General features: G+C 36.5%; 1 protein-coding gene across 3 annotated transcripts in view; it reads left to right on the top strand.

Annotated features, from left to right (window-relative positions):
- Positions 1 to 1354: 1354 nt before the first annotated feature.
- LOC149774069 (tripartite motif-containing protein 2-like) overlaps positions 1355 to 22178 on the top strand; it is a 62325-nt gene continuing 41501 nt past the window's right edge. For all 3 annotated transcript variants that reach the window (XM_089945801.1, XM_089945800.1, XM_089945799.1), the window contains exons 1-3: positions 1355 to 2652; positions 16550 to 16573; positions 18823 to 18846. In XM_089945801.1, coding sequence (XP_089801927.1) covers positions 1609 to 2652; positions 16550 to 16573; positions 18823 to 18846 — 1092 coding nt within the window. In that variant the 5' untranslated portion in view covers positions 1355 to 1608. The remainder of the gene's footprint in view (positions 2653 to 16549; positions 16574 to 18822; positions 18847 to 22178) is intronic.

Raw genomic sequence — 22178 nt, 5'->3', positions numbered from 1 at the left:
TAATGTGTCTATATTATCACACATACTCACGAAGGATGCAGGGATAGCTGATCTCACACTATATATATATATATATATATATATATATATATATATATATATATATATATATATATTAATCTGTAAATGCGAATTTATTTACTGGTTCGGTTTGCGACAGTGTAAGCTATGCACGAATGCTTGTCACAGCGGTTATGTTCCATACTTTCTTGGGAATGTGTATTTGCTGAAGGGGTATGGTGGTTTGTGCGAGAAAGCAAGACGTTTGGTGTCATAGCCAGTGCAACTAGCATCGAATCTAAAGTTTCTCACCTGTTAGATATATCTTTCTTTCTCTCTCTCTCTCTCTCTCTCTCTCTCTCTCTCTCTCTCTCTCTCTCTCTCTCGCGTGATCTTTATGTTGAATTTTAAAACAATATAACATTTCAAAGTTAAAACATATCATTTTAATTAAAATGATCCAAAAAATATCGCAATGAATCTTCATATTTGTGGAAAAGATGAATAAATGGTACCATTAAAAACAAAGCAATCAGTAAAATGTTTGTTCTTCCTGTTGCGGATTGTTATATATATATATATATATATATATATATATATATATATATATATATATATATATATATATATATATATATATATATATGTATGTATGTATGTATGTATGTATGTATGTATGTATAAGATACTGTATTAGTTGATTTGTGCTAACGGAGATAGAGAGAGAAAATACTTTCTGGCTCGCTATATCATAACTTATTTTGCTGTATTATTCCTTTAGAGTGGTGTGTTTGTGTATATGTGTGCGTGTGTGTGTGTGTGTGGGGGGTATTATTACGAAGCTTGCTTGCAATTGCGACAGTCTTGGAAAAATGTTTTACGACCTCACACATTTGCTTATTGTAATTTTTAACTATCCGTTCACGTTGTATAGTTTTTAAAATTTAAATTTACATGCCGCGATTAATTTGTCCTCTGTAAAAATCCAACTCATAATGCAATATCAAGCAGATATATATATATATATATATATATATATATATATATATATATATATATATGATTTTAATATTTTCTACTAGCTGAAATACTACACGATCTATAATTTTGTTCGAAGTTTAACTTTTACCCATGCCATTTTGGCTCAGAATATAAAGTATTTACTATCAGGAAGAAGACGATATAATGAATTTAAAAAAGAAATCAATTGAATATTTTTTGCGTCCTTTATTACAAATAACAAGCACACACATTACATTCATAACATAAAGGGAAATAATTCGATCATTACCTTACATTAAACAGTGTTTTCCCCCTTGTACAGTTATTTTTATCTCACAGTTTGTCACCTACTTTGGTATCTAGGCCACGTGTGTCGAACTGTAGCGTTCAAAGTCACCAGTACTTAGCTAGCAACATGAAAAGGTGAGAAATATTGACAAACACAGGGGAACGCGCTAGCAGTCATAGTCGTTTAAAGCTATATGCGTGTGATATGTTGCATTATAACGCCAACATTGTCGAATAATCTATCAATGAAATCGGTAGATACAGTACTAAACCAAACTGTTTCTATCTGTTGAAGGAAACGAAAGTATTATCCCAAATATGGCGACGGGACGACATGACTGTAGTATTTGTATGGATACTTTTAAGAACCCTAAGCTAATATCATGTCACCATAGTTTTTGTTACAAGTGTCTGGAGGATTATACACGTGTCAATCTTCAGAACGGTCGATTTGATTGCCCCATCTGCAGAGCAAGCGTGGAATTACCAAAGAGTGGTGTGTCAGGCTTTCAAAGTAATTTTTACATTGAGGAAACTGATACCAGTGATAAATTTTACTGTGACTTGTGTGGTCCTAAGAATGCGGCATGCAGTAGATGTTTGGATTGTGAGGAGAATTTGTGCCAGTCATGTTGTCATGCCCACGAGAAATCGAAAGGGACCAGGCATCACAAAATATGTGATATGGGAACTCTAGATTCTAAAACAAAAGGCCAAATTCGGCAACGTGTATTTTGTGATCAACACCCAGCTGACGAAATCAGGCTCTTCTGCAGAGACTGTAAAGTACTTATTTGTGTCATTTGTAAAGTCGTTAATCACGAAATTCATGATACAAAACTTGTGGATGATGTTGCAGCTGAAGTGAAAAAGACGCTACAAACCAAACTGAATGAATGCTCAGACAAGATCAGACGTATCGATGCTTCTAAACAACGAGGGGGCGAGCTTGATACATTTATTAATGATGCGGAGGGGGAGGAATTGAAAACTGTTGAAGATCAGCATTCACAGTTGATTAAAGTGCTTGAACAGGAAGTGGAAAAAGTTAAAGCAAGAATACAAAATGTTTACCACGACCTTAGACAGCAAAACGCAGTTTTCATAAGAGATATACAGGATGACCTTGAGACGTGTTCGAACGCAAAGGAAAATGTGCAAAATTTAGTAGATCACGGGACAGTCATTGATATAATAAAGAAAGGACATGATCTGGAACAATTAGCTTCTGCAGCGATATCAAAGACTGATAAAAGACCTAATACTCGTCTTGAGAGAAAACTCTTCTCTCCAGTTGAAATCAAACCCGGTGAATTGATTTCCATGGTGGGTCTGATGCTGGATTCTACTGAAATAAGCCCCGTAAGTATCAATCACACCTGGTATAATAGTAAGTCATTCCTTTGTTCCTTTGAAGAAAAAAGCAGAATAGTTTGTTAACAAATTTAAAGGCGCGTTTGCTTTCCATTGCTAGTTGCCTTTCTGCATAGATATTCTTAAAATTCGATGATGAGTTCTGAACTTTACTATACGTATTTGTCATCGATTCCAGCGTAAGGATTCATCGATCATACTCATCACAGCAACAAAAAGACAGCAACATAAATTACATAAATACACACTATTCTTTTCTAATATACACAAGTTATAGCATAAACGGGTATTCACGTTTTGCCTTTAAAGTAAGTTATGAAATTTCAACTGTTCACTCATTTTGGATTTACAGACCTCACATATACTGGAAAATTTTATGACATACTTTTTTGGAGCCTCAAATTTACTTCAGGTACAGGGACAATGTGTTAATTTCAGCCTTGGATCATAGACTCGCATATTTCTGAATTTCAACCGATACTATCACATGATCGAAACAAACGTTATGTTCGCAAATAAAGTAATGTGCTTGAAGGTGCACATAACCTTACAGAGAATAAGTGTTTATTTTGTAGTTCATTTATTGTACAAATTTTATATTTGTTTAAAGTTTTGGATAAGGTTTCACTATGTAGGCACAACTAGTAACTCAAAAAGAGGCCACGAAGAGGATAGTTTACTTCGAAAAGTCCAAGGCTAGCAGTTGACCAGCTGTTTCAAAGTACCGCATTATAACCGGAAGAGTCTACCTGGCATAAATAGGGGTGTTCTGTTAGAAGAATATACATAGTGGTATCATATTTATACGCTGCTCATTAGTATTTCCTTTAGGATATAAGTATGTGTATATAGATCAATAAATGGAGACGTAAACACGTGTAGGATCTGATCAAGCTGATACAAATGATGATGGGTTGAATCCATGTATAGATGTCATGTATACACAGTAGTATACATAGGTTTTGATTATATTGCGATATAAAATAACAAAAATAGCAACAACAATAACTTGACACTATTCGACAATGGCCAGTATGGTGTAGCTTTAAATATCCATCAGCAAACAAAGAACAATAAATGAATAATAAACTTTAATTTATTCAATATTGATGAAGCCTAGATCGACTTGTAAATTTCCAAGAGTCAGACATAAAGGGTTTATATACCAATGTATGTTTAACTCTAACTAAGGTACCGAAGCGAGTGCAACTCTAACCACAGGTTGATACCGGAGAAACATTATGATTAAAATGTTCTTCAATCGATATGACTTTTCGTATTTCAAATTTAAAGATGGCAATGACACCACTAACTGGTTTCATTTAGGACCAACAGGTAGGTCTCTGCTTTTTTGACATTACTGGTACCGGAGCTTTCACCCTCAATTCAGTTATGACTATCGGACGTTCGCTAGTAATTAGACCGTTTATTTCGATTGACCTTTGTACGAGGATGGTAAGCAAAAATCCATTCCTACTCAAAGCATTAAATCCTTCAGAAAACTCATATTCTTGTATTAATCCATGTCCGAACGAAATACCCGCGTATCCATCATCTGGCAATAATTTCTTTTTAATTGCCGATGCATTTTTTGCGTGCATGTATCTCTCTCTCTCTCTCCCCCCCCCCTCTCTCTCTCTCTCTCTCTCTCTCTCTCTCTCTCTCTCTATATATATATATATATATATATATATGTATGTATGTATGTATGTATGTATGTATGTATGAAACGATATTTCCATGTTAAACATTTTACCAAGTACCTAAACTTGATCGCTTGTGCATTGATATCGTAAACTCATCAATTCAGGTAAATGGGAAAAGTCATTTAGTGGATGCCAGATTGTGGTAGTATATGAACATTTTTAGTGATATTTCTTTTTGCATATGTCGTCACAAGACTGCTAAAATATTATATCTAAGATAGCATATCAAATATATATATATATATATAGGTTCAGGCCAAGATGACATCAACAATTCTTTCAATCATCTGATAGGCAGTCTACGTGTAAACAGTATACACATTATTGTGTATATACATCGCTATATTTTTCTTTGTTAGTAGGAAAACAACCGTCACGTGACTACATTCGGCCATGTACTGCATGGTATAGCTTTACATATACATTAGCAAAGAAATGCAAGCATCTTACAATTGATAATAATTGAACTCTGTTATGTGTATTTAATTGGTGTTGTTTGTTATTTTTATTTTATCTCCATCATTATGTGTTACGTATAATTATATATAAAAAATACCACTAAGTATACCCATTATTTTCAGAAAATGCGACATGGGACATAGGTCAAGTAGATGATTTTATAAGTATGCTTACTTCAGAAATTATTCATTCTTGTTTTAACATCTTTATGCGTTTGTTCTGTGTGGAATTATGTATTCAGGTTATTAAAATGTTGATACAATTATAAATGCAAAATATGTTTCCAAGTTTCCACGTTTGAAAGGATTCTGGCAAGTTCCAATCACTCAAAGGGCAACGGAGATGTCCGCATTATTATCTCCGTACGGACTTTATCAATACAAATGAACCAGACAAACCTTTCATCGCAAACGGCATCACATTTCATGAACTTGATTATATATGGTCTAGATAATTCTGACGTTTACATTGATGACATCATCATCTACAACGACATCTGGACGGATTAATTTGGAGACCATTCGAAAATTCATTGATAGAGTCACTGATACAAATATGAGAATGTATTCGAAAGTGAGATATGCAGTGTTGTGTTACGTTTGTAAAACATATTGGTGGATAGGATCAAATTAAACCAATATATGATAACGTCAATGCTAAAATACAAGACAAGTCAAAGGTCACGCTTAAGAGTACACCAGTTATATCAGCTCTAAGATTCAGTCTATCGTTCAAAATGTGTGTTGATGAAAAAGATCTTTGCGACTTGTGGAATATTGATTCGTGGAGACAAAAAATGCTTTAGTTCATCTAGTGTGTTTTAATCTAAGTAAATAAATAAGCACTATATAAAGTATTCCTCAATCAAAATTAGTGTCTTGCTTTGATATTGTCATTGCACAACATGTATGTGTATATTAGTTTAGTACCTTCTCCGATTATTGTATTCAGTGATCATATCCGCCTTACTTTCAATGCAAGATGAAAACAAAACTCAGAGATTATTAATGTAGACTTTGATGTTGTAGGAATACCATATAGACATGAGGCTCATCAAAGAAAATATATTAAAATTGCTGATGCATTTTAACTTATACATAAATATTATATTGCTTCATATATATAAATATCCTTTGCAATAATATTGGATAAAAACATTAGCTTGAAATTATATCGAATTCCGACAAGGACATCTTGGATTGTATTACAGTGACTCATTAGAGGAGTGTTGTCACATATCCACATTCCACGTCACTACAGGCACATTACAGGCCCATCAACATCGTCACTGATGGCCTTTATTTGGAATACCATAGTAATTGAAATAGATCTTAATATATTAGGAGTAGAAATAATACGTTTTAAAATATTTGGAGTTTACTTCGCAATACTGTAACTTCTTAAATTTTCACTTGTTTTCTTCGAAATACATTATTTGTTGAGTTTTAGAAAACATGTTATTTTTGCAAGTTTCTATTGCTTAGTTAAAGACGACAGAATTGTAACAAGCACTCCTCAAAACTGTCATACAGAATGCCTTAGCTAAATTAAAGCTAAAGTTTACACAGTTGCTATTCAGATAGTGATATTGATATCCATATTAGTCTCGACACATATCTCTGGAGTTTGGCTGTATCGTGTCATTTGACTCATTACGTTGCTTTATGCTTTAAGTTACTTGCAAATAGTATACAATTATGTTAAACTTTTTAAAATATGCAAAAGTGATAATGTAATGTGTGATGTCACATTTTAAAACCTCTCAGCGGATTAAGTTTTTCTTTCAGTCTATAAAACATAACCTTTTATAATCACTTTTCGTCACGTGTACACGTGTATCTGTGACAAAATATTGTCACATATACAGGTTTAATGTGCAGGCATTAACATGCACTGGCGTTATTTAAATTTGAATACATTTGTTTTCTGTTCATCCATTTTGACAAAAAAGTAATAACAGCTCATATGATGGGTTAATTTCACATTATTGTGTTTCATGTTCAAGAGAGTTTTTATATACAAATGATTCTGTGCAGAAGGGACTTGAGTTTTAACTGAACCACTTAAAATCGATTATTACCGTTTCGAAAAGCTAGGCATAAATCCCGAAAGACCTTAGATGTCGATATATATGCAAGTATAGTTCCAGGTTCTGTACGACAGATTAACTCAATATAAATTAGTTATTATTCCATTATGATGTACAAACACATCATTGCCAATTGAACTGTTTGCCAATTTTCTGACATATGTTTTTCTCTTACGTTTTATTCATCATTTAAGGCTGCAGTATCTGTACTTTTTCATCAATCTAAACATGAATGAAATGTTCAGAATTTAGTTCACTCTCACGAAATAGTCTTTTCAAACATTTCAGGAAGCATTGGGTATAAAATGTGTTTGAGGCACATTGTATCTCATGGAAGTTTTAGGGGTTGAGGACTCAGTACAGAATACCTTCAGTCCTATATGATGGATAGTCGTTATGACTATTAAAACAACGTCAAAATATACGGCTAACATGCATGATACGATCCAATAGTCAGCAGTAATTGGACAGAACTCAATATAACTTGACCAAATACGGTCAAAAGAAAATAAGTATAAGATAAAATACCTGTATAATTTCATGTCAAGATCCTGTTAAAGGTATGCATTGATACAAAGTCGATAAAATCACCCACATGTATGTCATATGTAACTTTCTTATATGATCTATCCACATCATATTAGATGTAAATGACTCAAAAAAAGAAGAATAGGGAATGGGGGTTCTGGACCACTTCTGGAGTTTGCTCCAGAGCAGTGGAAATTGGGGTTCTGTACCACGTTTCGTGTCGTTGTTCAGGCGGGTTTAGGATCACTTTTTGTTATGGGAGTTCTGCACTACCTTTAACTTGCATCGGTTTATTAGAAACGTGTTTGTGGTATATCAAAGATGGTCTTCCGTGCTGGAACAGTGACCGATTATGTTTTATTTATGAGGTTTGAGCAGTATTCCGATTATCGAATGATATCAAAGATGGATCTTCCGTGCTGGCCAAGGAACAGTGACCGATTATGTTTTATTGATGAGGTTTGAGCAGTATTCCGATTATCGAACTTAAGGAAGAGAGTTCTGCCTTTGAAGCGTGCATTGGAGGCTATATCGTACGCGAATAAGGATTTGAGTTACATTCCCGAGATTATATTTTGTGAGGAGAGCGAAGACGTGTATGAGAGTGAGGAGTGGTTGAGATGTAGCCAGTCATCAATGTCAGGTTAAGTAGTATGACCAGCAGTATTACATAAAAATAAAGCTGAAACGTTTTAATATGTTATCGTGGCAGCAAGACCAGTTTCGTGATTGGTTGAATAAGGTGTCTCTAGTACAGCTGCCGGGTCGCATGAAGTTCATAAAATTTGAGCATGTGCTCAAGCGTACATTTGGGCCGATGTGTCTTCACAAGTATGCGGTAAAATGTAACTCTTTATCTTGAAAGAGCATCGGCGAGGCATGTGCTAAGATTATTACGGAGATGCTGTCGTCTCAGGAAGGGGAGCATCATCTTTCAAGACTGCGACGGCAAAGTTGGAGATGGAGATGGAATCCACGAGTTGAACTGCTCAGGATATCCAAACCACTTAACGATAGATTTTGTTTCTTTGCTCGCGATCAACGTTTCGACTCTGAACATTTTTTTTTTGTTTTCTGTAATTTACCTTTGCAAAATGAAAACGTGGATGGTCTGTCCTGAGGAATCTTTGAGCATGTTCGTGACTGGTATGGTTTTTTGAATGCTGTCGACGACGAAGACTTTTTCGGTCCAGTTGGGGATGTGTCCTTTTACGAAGGCATATTTTTGTCTGCTGATTCTGACGTGGACACATTCTTTGAATTTAGATCGAAACATAGGGATTCTGTAACATGCTGCTGATTGTAATCCGCGTATACTTTCATGGGTGTCATTTTAATGCTGCTTTTGCATGCGTAATTGTATTGGTACACGATGCAGAAAGTCGAAATATCAGTTGAATCTATCGCTGGTGAATCTCTTCATAACTCGAGTTTTGAGAGTCCTTATAAACTTCTATACGAACACTGTTTTCATTTTTTTTTGTGCTGTACAGGTCAGTATATTGCGTCGAAGCCAGTCTGAAACGATTTTGTTCTAAAATTTGCTTCCGTAATCTGACCATTATTTATGGGATCTGCCGTCGTCGATGCGCATATTAAACGCGTTCACGATGGACTTATATTTTTTATTTTTGAGAGGAACTACAATGGCGTGCTTACTAAATACATAGATGACTGTCATGTGATAGTCGAAATGATCGTTGCGCACTGTAATATCTCATATCGACGAGATCTGCCGACCATATATAGTCTTCGGAGACAGCGATGAATGTGACGTGGAAAATGCTTACGCGTGGGTTTATGCAGTTATTCTGCAAGCGTCTAAACATCTTCTAGCGCAGCTGACATTTTCATTATGCCGTTAACCCCGTTTCCTGACGTATGTTTGGTCCTTATAGTGCCATGCACGAGAGCTCGGACTGCACGTTCTCTGAAGTAAATCGGCTTTTGTTATTTTAAGTCCCTAAGCATGTCTCAATTGCATCCATCTTTTTCGTCTGGATGACCTCAGTAACAGAGATCGTGCTGAATCGCGATGGCATCGACGCCTTTGTATGGCTCCAGTCTGAGGAGCGACTGTTCATTGTTATCCAGTTATTCTTTTAGGGCATTCCACGGTAAGGTATAATGATGTCCCGACAACGTCCATTCGCCGCGTAGTCGTGGAAGTTTTCCGATCAATGCATGGATGTTCACTTCGCCACCGAGAATTTGTCTCTCGTCTCAGCATGTTAGAACTCCCACGAACACATTTCTTTGAATCTGAAGGTCTTTGCATCTCGTGTGGATATCTTAATGTCTAAAATGATACATTTTGTATGAAGAAAAGTGAAACAGTAGTTCGCCAACATGGCTGCATTTTTGTGGTCCCTGATGGTGTGACTTTACCTGTGAAGATGTGTGATTTTATAGAACTACATACGGCACAAGTCGATTAGATCATGAGACGACGCATGTTCGTGACCACCTCGACGGGGTCATTTTTCCCTGTCGTTTCTTTACACTTAAGACACAACGAGTTCATGTTGGTTGTGTAATGCTATAATGAATACTATCAGTTTTAGATCAGCGAAAGTCAGTTGCAGGGTCACATAAACAGATGATTTTCGTCCATGCAGACGCTGAATGTACCACTCACATGTATTCGAGGTGACGATTTGAAGCTATAACGAGTTATGCACGGCCCCGTTGTGCGGTTCTCAGATGAACACACGACCATATCAGATGGGGATAATCCAAACGAATCGAAATACTAGGTATCGCTGTAAAGATAATCGTCCACAACGGCGAACCAATGAGTGCCCTGTCCATCCTAATAATTTTGTAGGTAAATCATACTGCTCTCGTCTGGCATGATGGTACCGGGAAGCCAATGCATTGAGAATATGCCTCTGAAATGTTGAACGCTGGGTAATAATTCGTTTGTCATGTCGATGTTTGACAGGTGCAACTGCGCTGATGACGACGTTAAAACTTTTTATTATCATGCTGACAATTCCATTCCCGGCAACGCCTCGTGTGGTTACAGGAAGTAGGACTCCTTTTTCGAAGTCGAGTAAACCTGAAAGTAACATTCCGGTGATGCTCACTAACAACGGTGTGATAAATCCTTATTATTTTTTTTGGGACATTTGAGACGCTGCCACGTTAAGAACGGATTTGTTTTCGTGCAGCAGTGTGTTTGGTTACCGACGTGGCTTGAGGCGGGTCAACATGATTATGTCGCTCCTGTGAGCACCAACCCGTTGATCCAGATCGATGCAGATATTGTGTGGCAGCCACGACGATGTTTTTTAATGCTGCTGTGATAGCGTTACATGTTCAGGGGCGTACAACATGGTGTTTATTTCAAAGAAAGGTTTGTTAGGGAATTTTACCAATGATGATTCCAACTCGAGCATGTGAGTCGTCGACGAAGTGTTTTTGGGCATCCGCTGAAACAACCAAGTCATGCTAAATTGTCCACCCGCGAGAGCCTCAGAATCACCTGCTCTTTGCATGTACTGCTCGGTGAAATTTACTTTCACCACCAGCGAAGATGCTGTCCAGTGAAAGCATCATCAAGATATTGTCATCGGAGCCGGTGAGAGCACGTCGAGCGGCTAATTCCACATTCTAGGCACCATGATGTCCAAAGGTAAAATGGGATATGGAAAGCTCTTTGCAGGGTGTCTTTAAACTACCACATGATATTTGCGCACGATCGCACGAAGTCTTCACTGAACAAGATCATGTTCAACATAGTATTGGCTTGTGGTTAGTAGCCATTGATTTGTGTCACAGTCTGATTGTTCATTTGATACTGCGTTGACTTGAATAACGACCATCCATTATTTTGCAGTATCACTTGTGACCGTGATGGGAAATCAAAGCCGCCTTACGCATCGCAAGCTGCTGTTAGTAACGATTTTATAAGTAGTTGGTTTGTACACTATTTTTAAGCATGCCAGCAAAGTAAAAACTTCAGGGATCATTGACATCAGACCGGACGTTACCAAGGAGCCGCTCACGCTGACTTCAATCTACGAATCAAAGATCTCGACTTCATACCGGCGGTCGCATATAAGCTAAGAGGGTACTTTAGACATTTCGTTGTCGCAACGCTCAGCCATCCGGGTGATAAACAACTTCTCGTCGAAGTGGGAAACCAAATCAGAGGCATCCCCATCAATTTAAAAAAAATACATGTCATTCTTGATTGGACCTTTCCGAGTCACAAGCCCTCCTGGTGGGAGACTTTCATTGGACCACTGCAGAACAATTACTCGAGGAAAGACAAGCCGGATATGCTGACGACTGGGGATATTTCGTCAAAGCCGATATTGGGTATCCACAATATCTCCACGACGCACGCAACGATTATCCGTAATGCACCGAACAAATTATTGTCACCAACACCATGCTGTGTCGAGAGCAGCGCGAACAAGAAAACCAACTTCGGACTCGGGGACGCTAAGATCAAAACACTTTCACCCAATCACGCAAACGAAACAAAGTACAAATTACGTCATCGACTAATTGAACATGATCTGCAGCACGGACTCATTCTAGATAAAATGAATCGTGCTCTTTCATTCAGGCAGTTCCCATGGTTGAAACACTGCATCGACTTCAACACGACACAACGCGCCAAAGCCACCATATAATTGGTCAAAAGTTTCACGAAACGCATGAACGATAGCGAGTTCCGAAAAACCATGGAGAGCATCAGGCAACCCAATAAAATCGAAAATGTCAATTACGTACTACAAGGAGATAAACTGGTCACTAACGATGCCTTCCTCCACATGAAAATATTCGATGAAGATTTGGTCACGATTGAATAAAAAAAAAAAAATCTTAAGCTGACGAAACCCATCTACGTCGATTCAGCCGCTGTCAATCTGTCCAAGATGCGCATTCTCAAGTTTCGTTACAACTTCATCAAACACAAATACGGAGACAAGGCCACGCTGCTCATGACCGATACCGAACGGATCTCCATTAGCACAGAGAACTGTTCGATCTTAATGATTATCCACCAGATTGCCCATTACACTGCGACGATAATATAAAAGTGCTAAGAAAGTTCAAAGATGAAACCCTCAGCGTACCGATCACAGACTTCATCAGACTACGAGCCAAAATATGCTGCATCACACTCGATCACAACACTGTCATCAAAAAAGACAAAGTTGTTAAAATAGACAAGGCTGGCATCACCAATATCGTCAGAAACCATCATTACTCATATCCACTGCATTGTTGACATCCATTACTACTCCATCAGATCTCTCCAATCGCAAGAACTCAAATTATTTACATTACTCATCAACAAGAAAGGACTATTCCCATTCGATGATACATTATTGACGTCAATCACACATTCGCGAACGGTCACTATCGAGCTAACAACACATCTATATAATACACACACAAATTGCATACGAAAAAGTTATGCATAGCCCCCATCTTATTAAGTGAGCCAAAACTCCTGAACAAAGACACGAAAAACGTGGTCCAGAAACCCCATTTCCACTGTATTGGAGCAAATCCTAGAAGAAGTGGATCAGAACCCTCATTTTATCTGTACTACTCATGCAAACATTTTGGGATAAATCTTGATGACCTCTGCTGGAATTTTAGTTACGTTATGAATCAAGTGCAGATACAATTCAATAAATGACTTTGAGATCCTTCGGGAGTTCGCTTTAGCTTTTTTTTTCTTCTAGACATTATGAACACATTCTAATTTTTGCGTAAAGGCCATTAAAAAAAAAAGCTATGATGCTCATTAAAAAACAATTAAACTAGTGCTACATACAAAGCTACAGCGACACGTTCTTATGCATTTTATTAGATATCGCCCACGTCTTCAACCATGGTAGTTGGTTGTAATCCCAGACCCTCTACATACATATAATTCTTTCATTCTGTGGTGGCGTTATAGTGGATTTCCGTTGATTTTGTGAATGATTTATTATTTTAAAAAATATCAATTTAACATAGTGTGCTTCCCAGGTAACGAGAATGTCACAATTAATAGGTCACGTTTGACTGGTTCAGACTCCTTTGATATGATGCAATTAATGCAAGTTATTGTATTGTGGACGGTAAATAATGGCTGACTTAGATAAGCATTCCACGAGCTTTATTAGTGTATCACAAAACCTAGTTTATTTAAAGTTTTATGCAATGATATACAGTTTCACTATTTTCGTGTGGAACGAATACCCAACAAACTAAAAACAAATTAACCTGACTTTTTCGAAGTGATATATAAAAAATTACACGTTTAGTACCTTTCATACATACTCACACATGCATACATACATACATACATACATACATACATACATACGTGGGACACACACCTTAGTGTATAAGTATTTACCTATACAATGCGTTCACGATAACAAGACGCACTATTTATATTTTGCTCTGTTTGCTGAACAGTTTCTGTAATAGTATAGGAAGGTAATGTTGATTACTCAGATCATAAAGAATATAGTAGCATAAGGATCCATCATTAACTAGGTCATTTTATACATGCTTCTAATGTAAACTCTAACCACTGTTGCCACTCGTCACCTGTGTATTGATATAATGCTTTCATGCAGGAGAAGTCTACCTGAGCAATATGGGAGGGCTCAGTTATTGACATTAACTTCGCCTGTACTCTATGCTCCGTCCACTCATATAAATCGCAACAAGACTGACAAATAAATACTTGAATAGAAGATAAAGTACGTTAGTCGAACTCTTCCAATTTACTCTCAGATTTCACCGAACTCAAAAGAACAATGGTATATTGATGCATGCTTATGTCGATCTTTTATATCATGAACAGATGTGTGAATCTGCAATAAGTACGTTCATGGTCAGTTTAGATATCAGTTAGATTTAATATGTATCTACCGTTAGAAAACACTCACAGGAGCTCGCCCACATACACATATTCATACACACACATCCAGTGAAACACATAAACACCTTGCATACAATGACTAAAATAAACAAACAATGACACTATTCGTAAAGCCAATCAGAATATTGGCTACATATTATACTGTGTACGTAGTAATATGTCATGTCACTATATCGACACGTCAACTGTTATATACTGTAAACTGATTATATATATATATATATATATATATATATATATATATATATATATATATATATATATATATATATATATATATATATATATATATTAGACTCTCGATTATTCATAGTCCTGGTGAGTAAAATTACTTTTGGATAATACCTGGGTTCGAATAAAAAGGTAATGAAGGTGCATCTGTACATGAAGTTGGATACATTTCCTTTTCTACATAATGTCCTTTATAGTTACTATTATTCGAATGTTCTAAGCTGTCGTCAAATAAACTTTCAGACGATAAGTATTGGATGCTTTAGACATTTACAGTTTTTGTCAGGTACTAAACTGGTTTAAGAAAAGAGGACATCTGGCCAGTCATAGCAACTGAAAGGGGATTACGATAGATGATTCTTTCTCTAATATTGTTTAGATCAATATGGTGATATATCTGTGGGGCTGACATAATTACAGTGCCGATTACCGATTCGTTCTCTAATGTTGGTTAGATCAATATGAGGTGTGTACATCTGGGTCTGATAGTTCAACCATGATGACACCCAACTCTATGCTTGCTTACATGAGTATGGGGTGTATACTTGGGCCTGACAGCAGTACTACAATGATGATAGTGGACTCATAATCTGTTTTCGATTACTTAGATGTGTGAAGGTTGTTTCGTATTATGTTCATGACCAACATATAGCTTTATCTTATTATTAGTTTGTTATACTGACATATCTCTCTCATGTGTATCTCATACACGCAGACACATATACGCAGGTAAGATCATTTTTGCGGAAATACCTTCACTCAGTGCCATTAACAGGGCGATATTATAATAGAGTTCCTAAACAGATTTAATAACTGGACATTTCGGTTACAATCACTCATGATGTTTTGATACTATATGTTAACTACAGCAAAGCGTACATATTGATATTATAATTTTGTTGATTACGAATATTTACTAGGAGACGAATCAATGCGTTTTTTTAACACAACACTATCTTTTATTAGTGGGTTTATGTTTAGCAACAAGTGCAGCATGTTCTTTGGGATATCTTTTCATGAAATGGGACTCAAATTAATAATATATCACCTTTTAGCACATGACACTGTAATCAATCCAAATGTCTTAACAACTTTTCCGGTGTTTTGTTGTTCCTTAATATTTGTACCCGTTCTACCTTGTCATACAGTGTCGATGTAGACCATTCTTTAATATAAATTCCTTCTTTACTTCAAAACTAAGTCCCAGCAAAAATTGTTTGAAAAATAATAGCCATCTTCTATCCAATCTACAGGCTAACATTGTTTACAACATTTGTGGCAGTGCTTCAAATGGGACAATTTCAAAGTTGTTATTGATCGCGGGACATAAAGGAACAACGTTCAAATTAGTTATTGATTACAGGGTAATGTGGGGGGATGAAACTGGTCATTGATGGATGGGCACTAAAATGACAATGTTGATGGTCGTCTTTTGCGGCGTGACATTGAAGATACGGTATTGTATGGTTTGATTGACAACAGGGTTTATAGGGAATACCGTTGACTGTCCTTACTTATCGCGGTGCATTCAATAACAACTTTCAAGGTCGTCAATAGGAGCGGGAACTTAAAGGGGCAACATATGAAATCGTCATCTTAGGTAGAATGTATTATGAAAGGTCAATTCGTTTATTCCCCTTTCCTTTTCTCTATGTATTTCTACGATCGGCTGCAAATATTAGCTACATTTTTAGTCGAATTTGATCACTGACAACTATCTTACCTCGGTATTTATTAACACATTAAGAAGAGATATATATGGACGTTTCAATACAGAGATTTAGATACGAGACAATCATTGATTTAAATCAGGTTTAAAACAGTGACTATTGCTAAATACCCACTCGAAATTAATGCATATACTGTTCGTACTTACGAATATACTCAGGCGTATACGCTCTCTTTTGAAGACAAATATAACACATAGATTTCGTTGCTAATATCATGTTTATCATATTATTTCAGGAAGAACGGGAAAGGCCGCTAAGAGTAAGTATACATTACACATGAAAGGATATTTTATTCTGATTCAATAAGTACCTATCATGTAAACCACGAAACTTTAAAAATTATACAAGATATTCATGTGCCGATTTAATATACATACATGAAACTGTTACTAAATTACGATGTTCTTCTACTACGAAAAATACAGTTATCTGGTTCGCGTATTTTTATACTTGGGATTAAATGTTAGTAACTCCATTGGTGATTATGCGTTATTATAATGACTTACTTTAGCGCTTGATTACTAAATGCAACAATACATTGCATCAAGGCACACTCTTATTGCTTGCCATGAGATGATAATGTGATTCTTATGTTGATGACAAAATGTAGGATTAGTGTGATTTCTTACAATGAAGATAACACGTCGGAATAATGTGATTTTTTTTAAATAGAAAGATATATGTAGCTTGATAAAGCTTCCAGTGATCCTTTCAAGAAAACCATGTAATGATCTAATAGTACACTTATTTCTAGCTTTGGAATAACACGCATATATGTAATTTTCCCAACGGAAAACTTATCATCTCCAATTCAGTACTGATTGTATTGTTTGGGTTTTAAAGTCTCTACATCACGTAAAAGACAGAACGGTTGGTGTAAACGCGGAGGTGTTGGAAACCCTGGTTTGTTAGTTAATCCCCACTCTAGCGTTGAAGTCGACAAGATTTGGGATGACTGAAATGAGGGAATCCAGTTGTTCATACAACTTTTCTTTCATTTCATCTATCATAGCTATTGTTGTAGCAGAGGCGCTGATCAACACCGTACTCTTCTTGTTTCTCTGAATAAGTTGTGATGTGATCAGGTGATCGTTGAGATCCTGGGGGAAATCCGAGAAATTTGTGCACTACAGTAGACTTCAATGCGAATCCGGCACCTACTTCTCAAAGTTCTTCACTGTTGGGATCAATATAGAAGAACGTGTAGCCATCACCAACCTTCGACAGCTGACTCACGTCTGATAGGTGAACCTCACTTAGCTCTGCTATGTCCCTATTGTGCATTACCAGTTCTCTAGTAGCCATCGCAGTCTTTTTCTCCTGTCTACCTGCCTTGGTGTTGTCCAAGCGATTTCTTTTTTGTTGATGTTTGAGTGCATGGATGTGACATCCGCTATCCGATGTATACTGGCCTGGGTGGTAAGAAGCAGTCTATTTTTAAGGTAGCTTTGCCTGGGTGGTAAGAAGCAGTCTATTTTTAAGGTAGCTTTTCTACCCCTTTATGCGTGCTACAGAGTTGAGCAGAGTGATCTTAAAAAGTGCTGCCTCGACAGTCAGGGTGTTGACGAGTTCCATTGCTACTTCGCTCTATTAGAATGTAACCCTATTCTCTGAGCTGCATATGTGCACATTCGTGACTGCGGCTTAATTATTATCTTGACTTTGTGTTCGTGACTGCAGCTTAATTATTATCTTCACTTTGTGTTTTGTCGCTTCTCCGTCGCCACCGGACTTGACTTTGTGTGGAATGGGTTTGAAGCTGTGACTTGCGCTTGGCTTGGATTAAAGTGAGGGAAAGCTGTTCAGTTCGTCATTCTCACTATATCGTCCTGGCATACCTATATTAGGTAGAAATAAACGACCGAGACGACCCGAGACAATTCTGGAAGCATTGGATGATCATGGCGTCTTAAGGGTCTCACCATGCTCTCGCTCCACGATGCGTTGCTGGCTTTGTGTTCTGACCTCTGAACCAGTTTCATCCGTGCAATCATCCGTTTTCAGTTTTCCCATACTTAGATAGACATGCTCTAATTCAACTTGGGTTTAAGGCCCTAACATGGTTTAGCCCGCCTCTCAAAACGGTTTGCAGAGATTGGCCTCTGTCGCATGATAACAGCTTCTTGCAGCCATATCTGAGAGCTTAGCTCCAAGTGGTGATCCAATGTAGATAAACAATCATGACAAGGACACACCATGTCATTCAAGCTGATGTGCCACCCTCTCTAACACGCCGTTTATGTACACACCAACACTCACATATATGCACAGAGTGACTTAAAAATAAAACATATGGATAACTAAATGTGTGAAAATGCATGATAACTCTTACTGAAAATTATATGTAACATATGGTAGTATGGAGAGTCCTGCCGAAGTAAAGGCATACGCTGTTTATATTTGTGAATATGTACATGTGTATCCCGATTTCATTAAAACCGAAGTTGAAACCTAATAGACTAATACATGTTTACCATTTCTAATATCATGTTTGCTGTGTTCTTTCAGGAAAAAAGAGAGAAATTGGAAAGGGTAAGTACAGATCAATCTGAAATATTCATTCTACCGTCAATAAGCATGTGAAAAAACGCAATTTGATAATATTCATAAATCCTTTTTAATACACTCCAAGCACTGCAAAACAATGTTAGTAAAATCTAAGTGTTCCTTGTACCACCCGCCATAAAAATATAATGTCATCTCTCATTTAGGATCAATTAGCTTAACTATTTCCGGTCACACTACGTTAGCTCCATGGTCTAAGTTAATGGATAACTAGGACTAAAATACTTTATCAATATTTATAATTTAGCTGCAAAGATACACATATCGATAAACGTGATGGAGAATCGATACAAAGCCATACTTAATCTATGCAAGTTATTTTAGTCATCAGCAGTCATGGATAATTATTTTTAGTTGTCATTATTATTTTTGAAATCTACAATTCTTCTGAAACAGCATCTGCAGTCACAGACACTCTTTGTATTATTACAAACGGAAACAACCAATGAGAATAGTCGCTCGCCGTCTATAAATTAACATAAACTTGCATCGTTTGTAATATGCCCCTCCCATTTCCATGCTTATTATCTTAACCCAGTAGCATTTCTAGCATATAATATACATTCAAAACGTGTTTAACATGTACAATGAAGTACTTTACTTGTCATTTCATAACCACTTTTACCAGATGTTCTACGTTGAATATGTCATGTCTGCTTTGTTAGATCTAAAAGCTACACTACCGTTGTGTCGTACCGTGAATTATGATACAATGAGTTCGTATTGGTGGTTATTGATCCTTTTGGTCCAGGCTAAATAATAACCACCAATCAGAAATTAGTTTAGCCTCTCCCCTGCATGACAAACAGGACGTACTGGCAAGGCAACATAGAAATGTCGGCAAACATAATTGATTTATATGTAAAGTACTTAAACATAGATGCGTTTAGGGTGTGCGATGGCGCGCATCATACAAAGTTTATACAATATCGTAATCTTGAAGAACAGCGATGCGCGAGAGCTCCCGCAAATTAGCTGAAAACGTTTAATTGAACCTTTTTGTTGCGACATATGTTTCTGCGGTAGACAACGGGTAACACAAATGGGTTCTTCAATCATGACATGAATGGTTGTTAAACTGAATTTGATGGTGCCCAATAAAAAACATTATTATGGCGTAGTTTGCTCCTTCCATGAAGGAAGATTTACAAACGCGTGATTAAAATAAAGCTACATATAGAACCAAAATGTTGTTTCCCAGCGTGGTTCATTTCGACTTCGTTGTGCTATTATTGGCATTTGATAGTGATTATGACAATAAGCTCAGAAGTACATTAATTATTGGATCTGGGAAAATGTTACTGCCAGTGACCATAAATGGTATTAAATACGAATCAGTTGTACATGTTGGATGGACAAAACTAAACGCCATGACTGTCAATTTCCCTTTCAGCAGTATTTCGAAATTAAATGTAGAAAGGGCAGAATACTTGGCCTAAATTAAAAGTAATTTGCAATTTTATTTTTGTATCAGTCAAGTTATCAATGCAGTTCATATGCTGTAAAACCGCATATCTATATCTCGCTTAAGACACACTGAATAAATAAGGGTAAACAATTAAGAATTCCAGATATTTATTTGGAATACCTCTCTCTGCATAAGCAGCAAAGATATGGATGGGCTAAAAGCCCTAATACAGCATTAAAGAACGTAGCAGTCACGCACCTACTGAGTCAACAAAGTGTTAGTTAAAATCCTGTTTAGGAAGATTTATCCAAAATATAATATATGTGAGCTCCAAAATATTTTGCAAAAGTCATAAAGGTCAGTTTTCCAAAATGTTAAAACTCACAACGCTAGCTATGTACAGGTCTCCTCAGAAAGAAGCTCAGGCAAATATGCATAAACAGATAATGAGCAGATTATGTTCAAAAGTAATTAGCAGATCAATGCTTACAGAAGATGAGGTGACGACCTTGAACTATGTTTAATTTAACATAGATATAAGAAAGTGAAACAGGAATAAAAAGAGACATATGTTGAAGTGTTAGGTAAGTCCTGAACTATGGCCGTTTCTTCATCATTTCCTTTTCTCAGCTTTCCCGTATATATTTGACAAAGGGAAATGTCCCACCAAAGATAATATAGTGATATTATCTCCTTAAACTGAGCATGGAGAACCCATTTAGAATCTATATTTTTATACAGAGATATCAAACCACTGAATTAACGTGCCAATGAAATATATACAATTAAGACAACATCAGCGATGGGTCAGATTCCAAACAGACAATTTTATAAATATGCCTAACTTAAAAAAACAAATTAGAATAGAACTGGTTCTATCAGTAGTTTTTGATCTTCACTAGCAAATACAAGTACACGAGGCAGCAGCAGTTTTTTGTATCTGCTTGAAGTACAATGTGCTTGATTTTGTTTCGTATTCATCCTCATTCTCATGCCCGGATTGCTCTAGATCGTATTTTCCTCGCAAGAAGAATTGCATAACTAACATATTATAATGTCTTACAGGTTTAAATGAGACACAAAATAGGTAATAATGTTTTCAAAGCAACCAGGCCGTAAACAAGCATAGGTCATGATGGCTAAAGAGAGTTAAATGGAGTCACCATTAAATGGTCCAAAACATGGAATAAAACTCACTGACAACCACTAGGTAGTATGTTTGAAAGTAGTTGTGTTATCTTATCAACGATGAGAATTGATTATAAATATATAAGTACAGGTCTTTCTGTACCCTGCATATCGGAAATAGAACCAAGAATGTCATCATATATAAAAGGGCACCATATACAGTCCAAAGATGGAAATGCCACCATTTCTGTAAACACTGGATCACGTGATTTTAGGGTCAAACTTCCATTTTGTATCAAGAATGCACGATTGTACTTTGATTACGAAAAGCGATGTTCATAAAGTGTACATAAATATCATACATTTTGACTTGAAATGCACATGAAAATCTGATTTTTAATGTCAGCATGAAGACCCACTACATGACCTTCTTGAACGTGGAACCCAGAAAATTCAGTTTACTATGTATCATTTAGAATCATACAAATAATTACATAATATAAAAGATGGAAATGTGTTCCTCAACAAATTCTGCATCTTAATGCAAGTTTTCAATTTTGCAAGAAATTGTCCCACACGTACAAATTCGTCCGCTGCCCAGCTTGCCGCTAAAACAGGATTCTCAAGAATATTACCCCGCGTATAGTCTGTTTTTAAATTCTTTAGTAATTCCCCCCCTCCAAAGAAAAAAAGACGTTGTAAACACCTTACATCATATTCATTTGTTGTTTTTCTTCCGCATAATATTTTTTTTTTTATAAAA

Source organism: Sinohyriopsis cumingii, unplaced genomic scaffold, assembly GCF_028554795.1.
Source record: "Sinohyriopsis cumingii isolate HCF-2022 unplaced genomic scaffold, ASM2855479v2 utg000426l, whole genome shotgun sequence".
Classification (NCBI taxonomy): domain Eukaryota; kingdom Metazoa; phylum Mollusca; class Bivalvia; order Unionida; family Unionidae; genus Sinohyriopsis; species Sinohyriopsis cumingii.
This window is presented reverse-complemented; position numbering and strand designations above follow the sequence as displayed.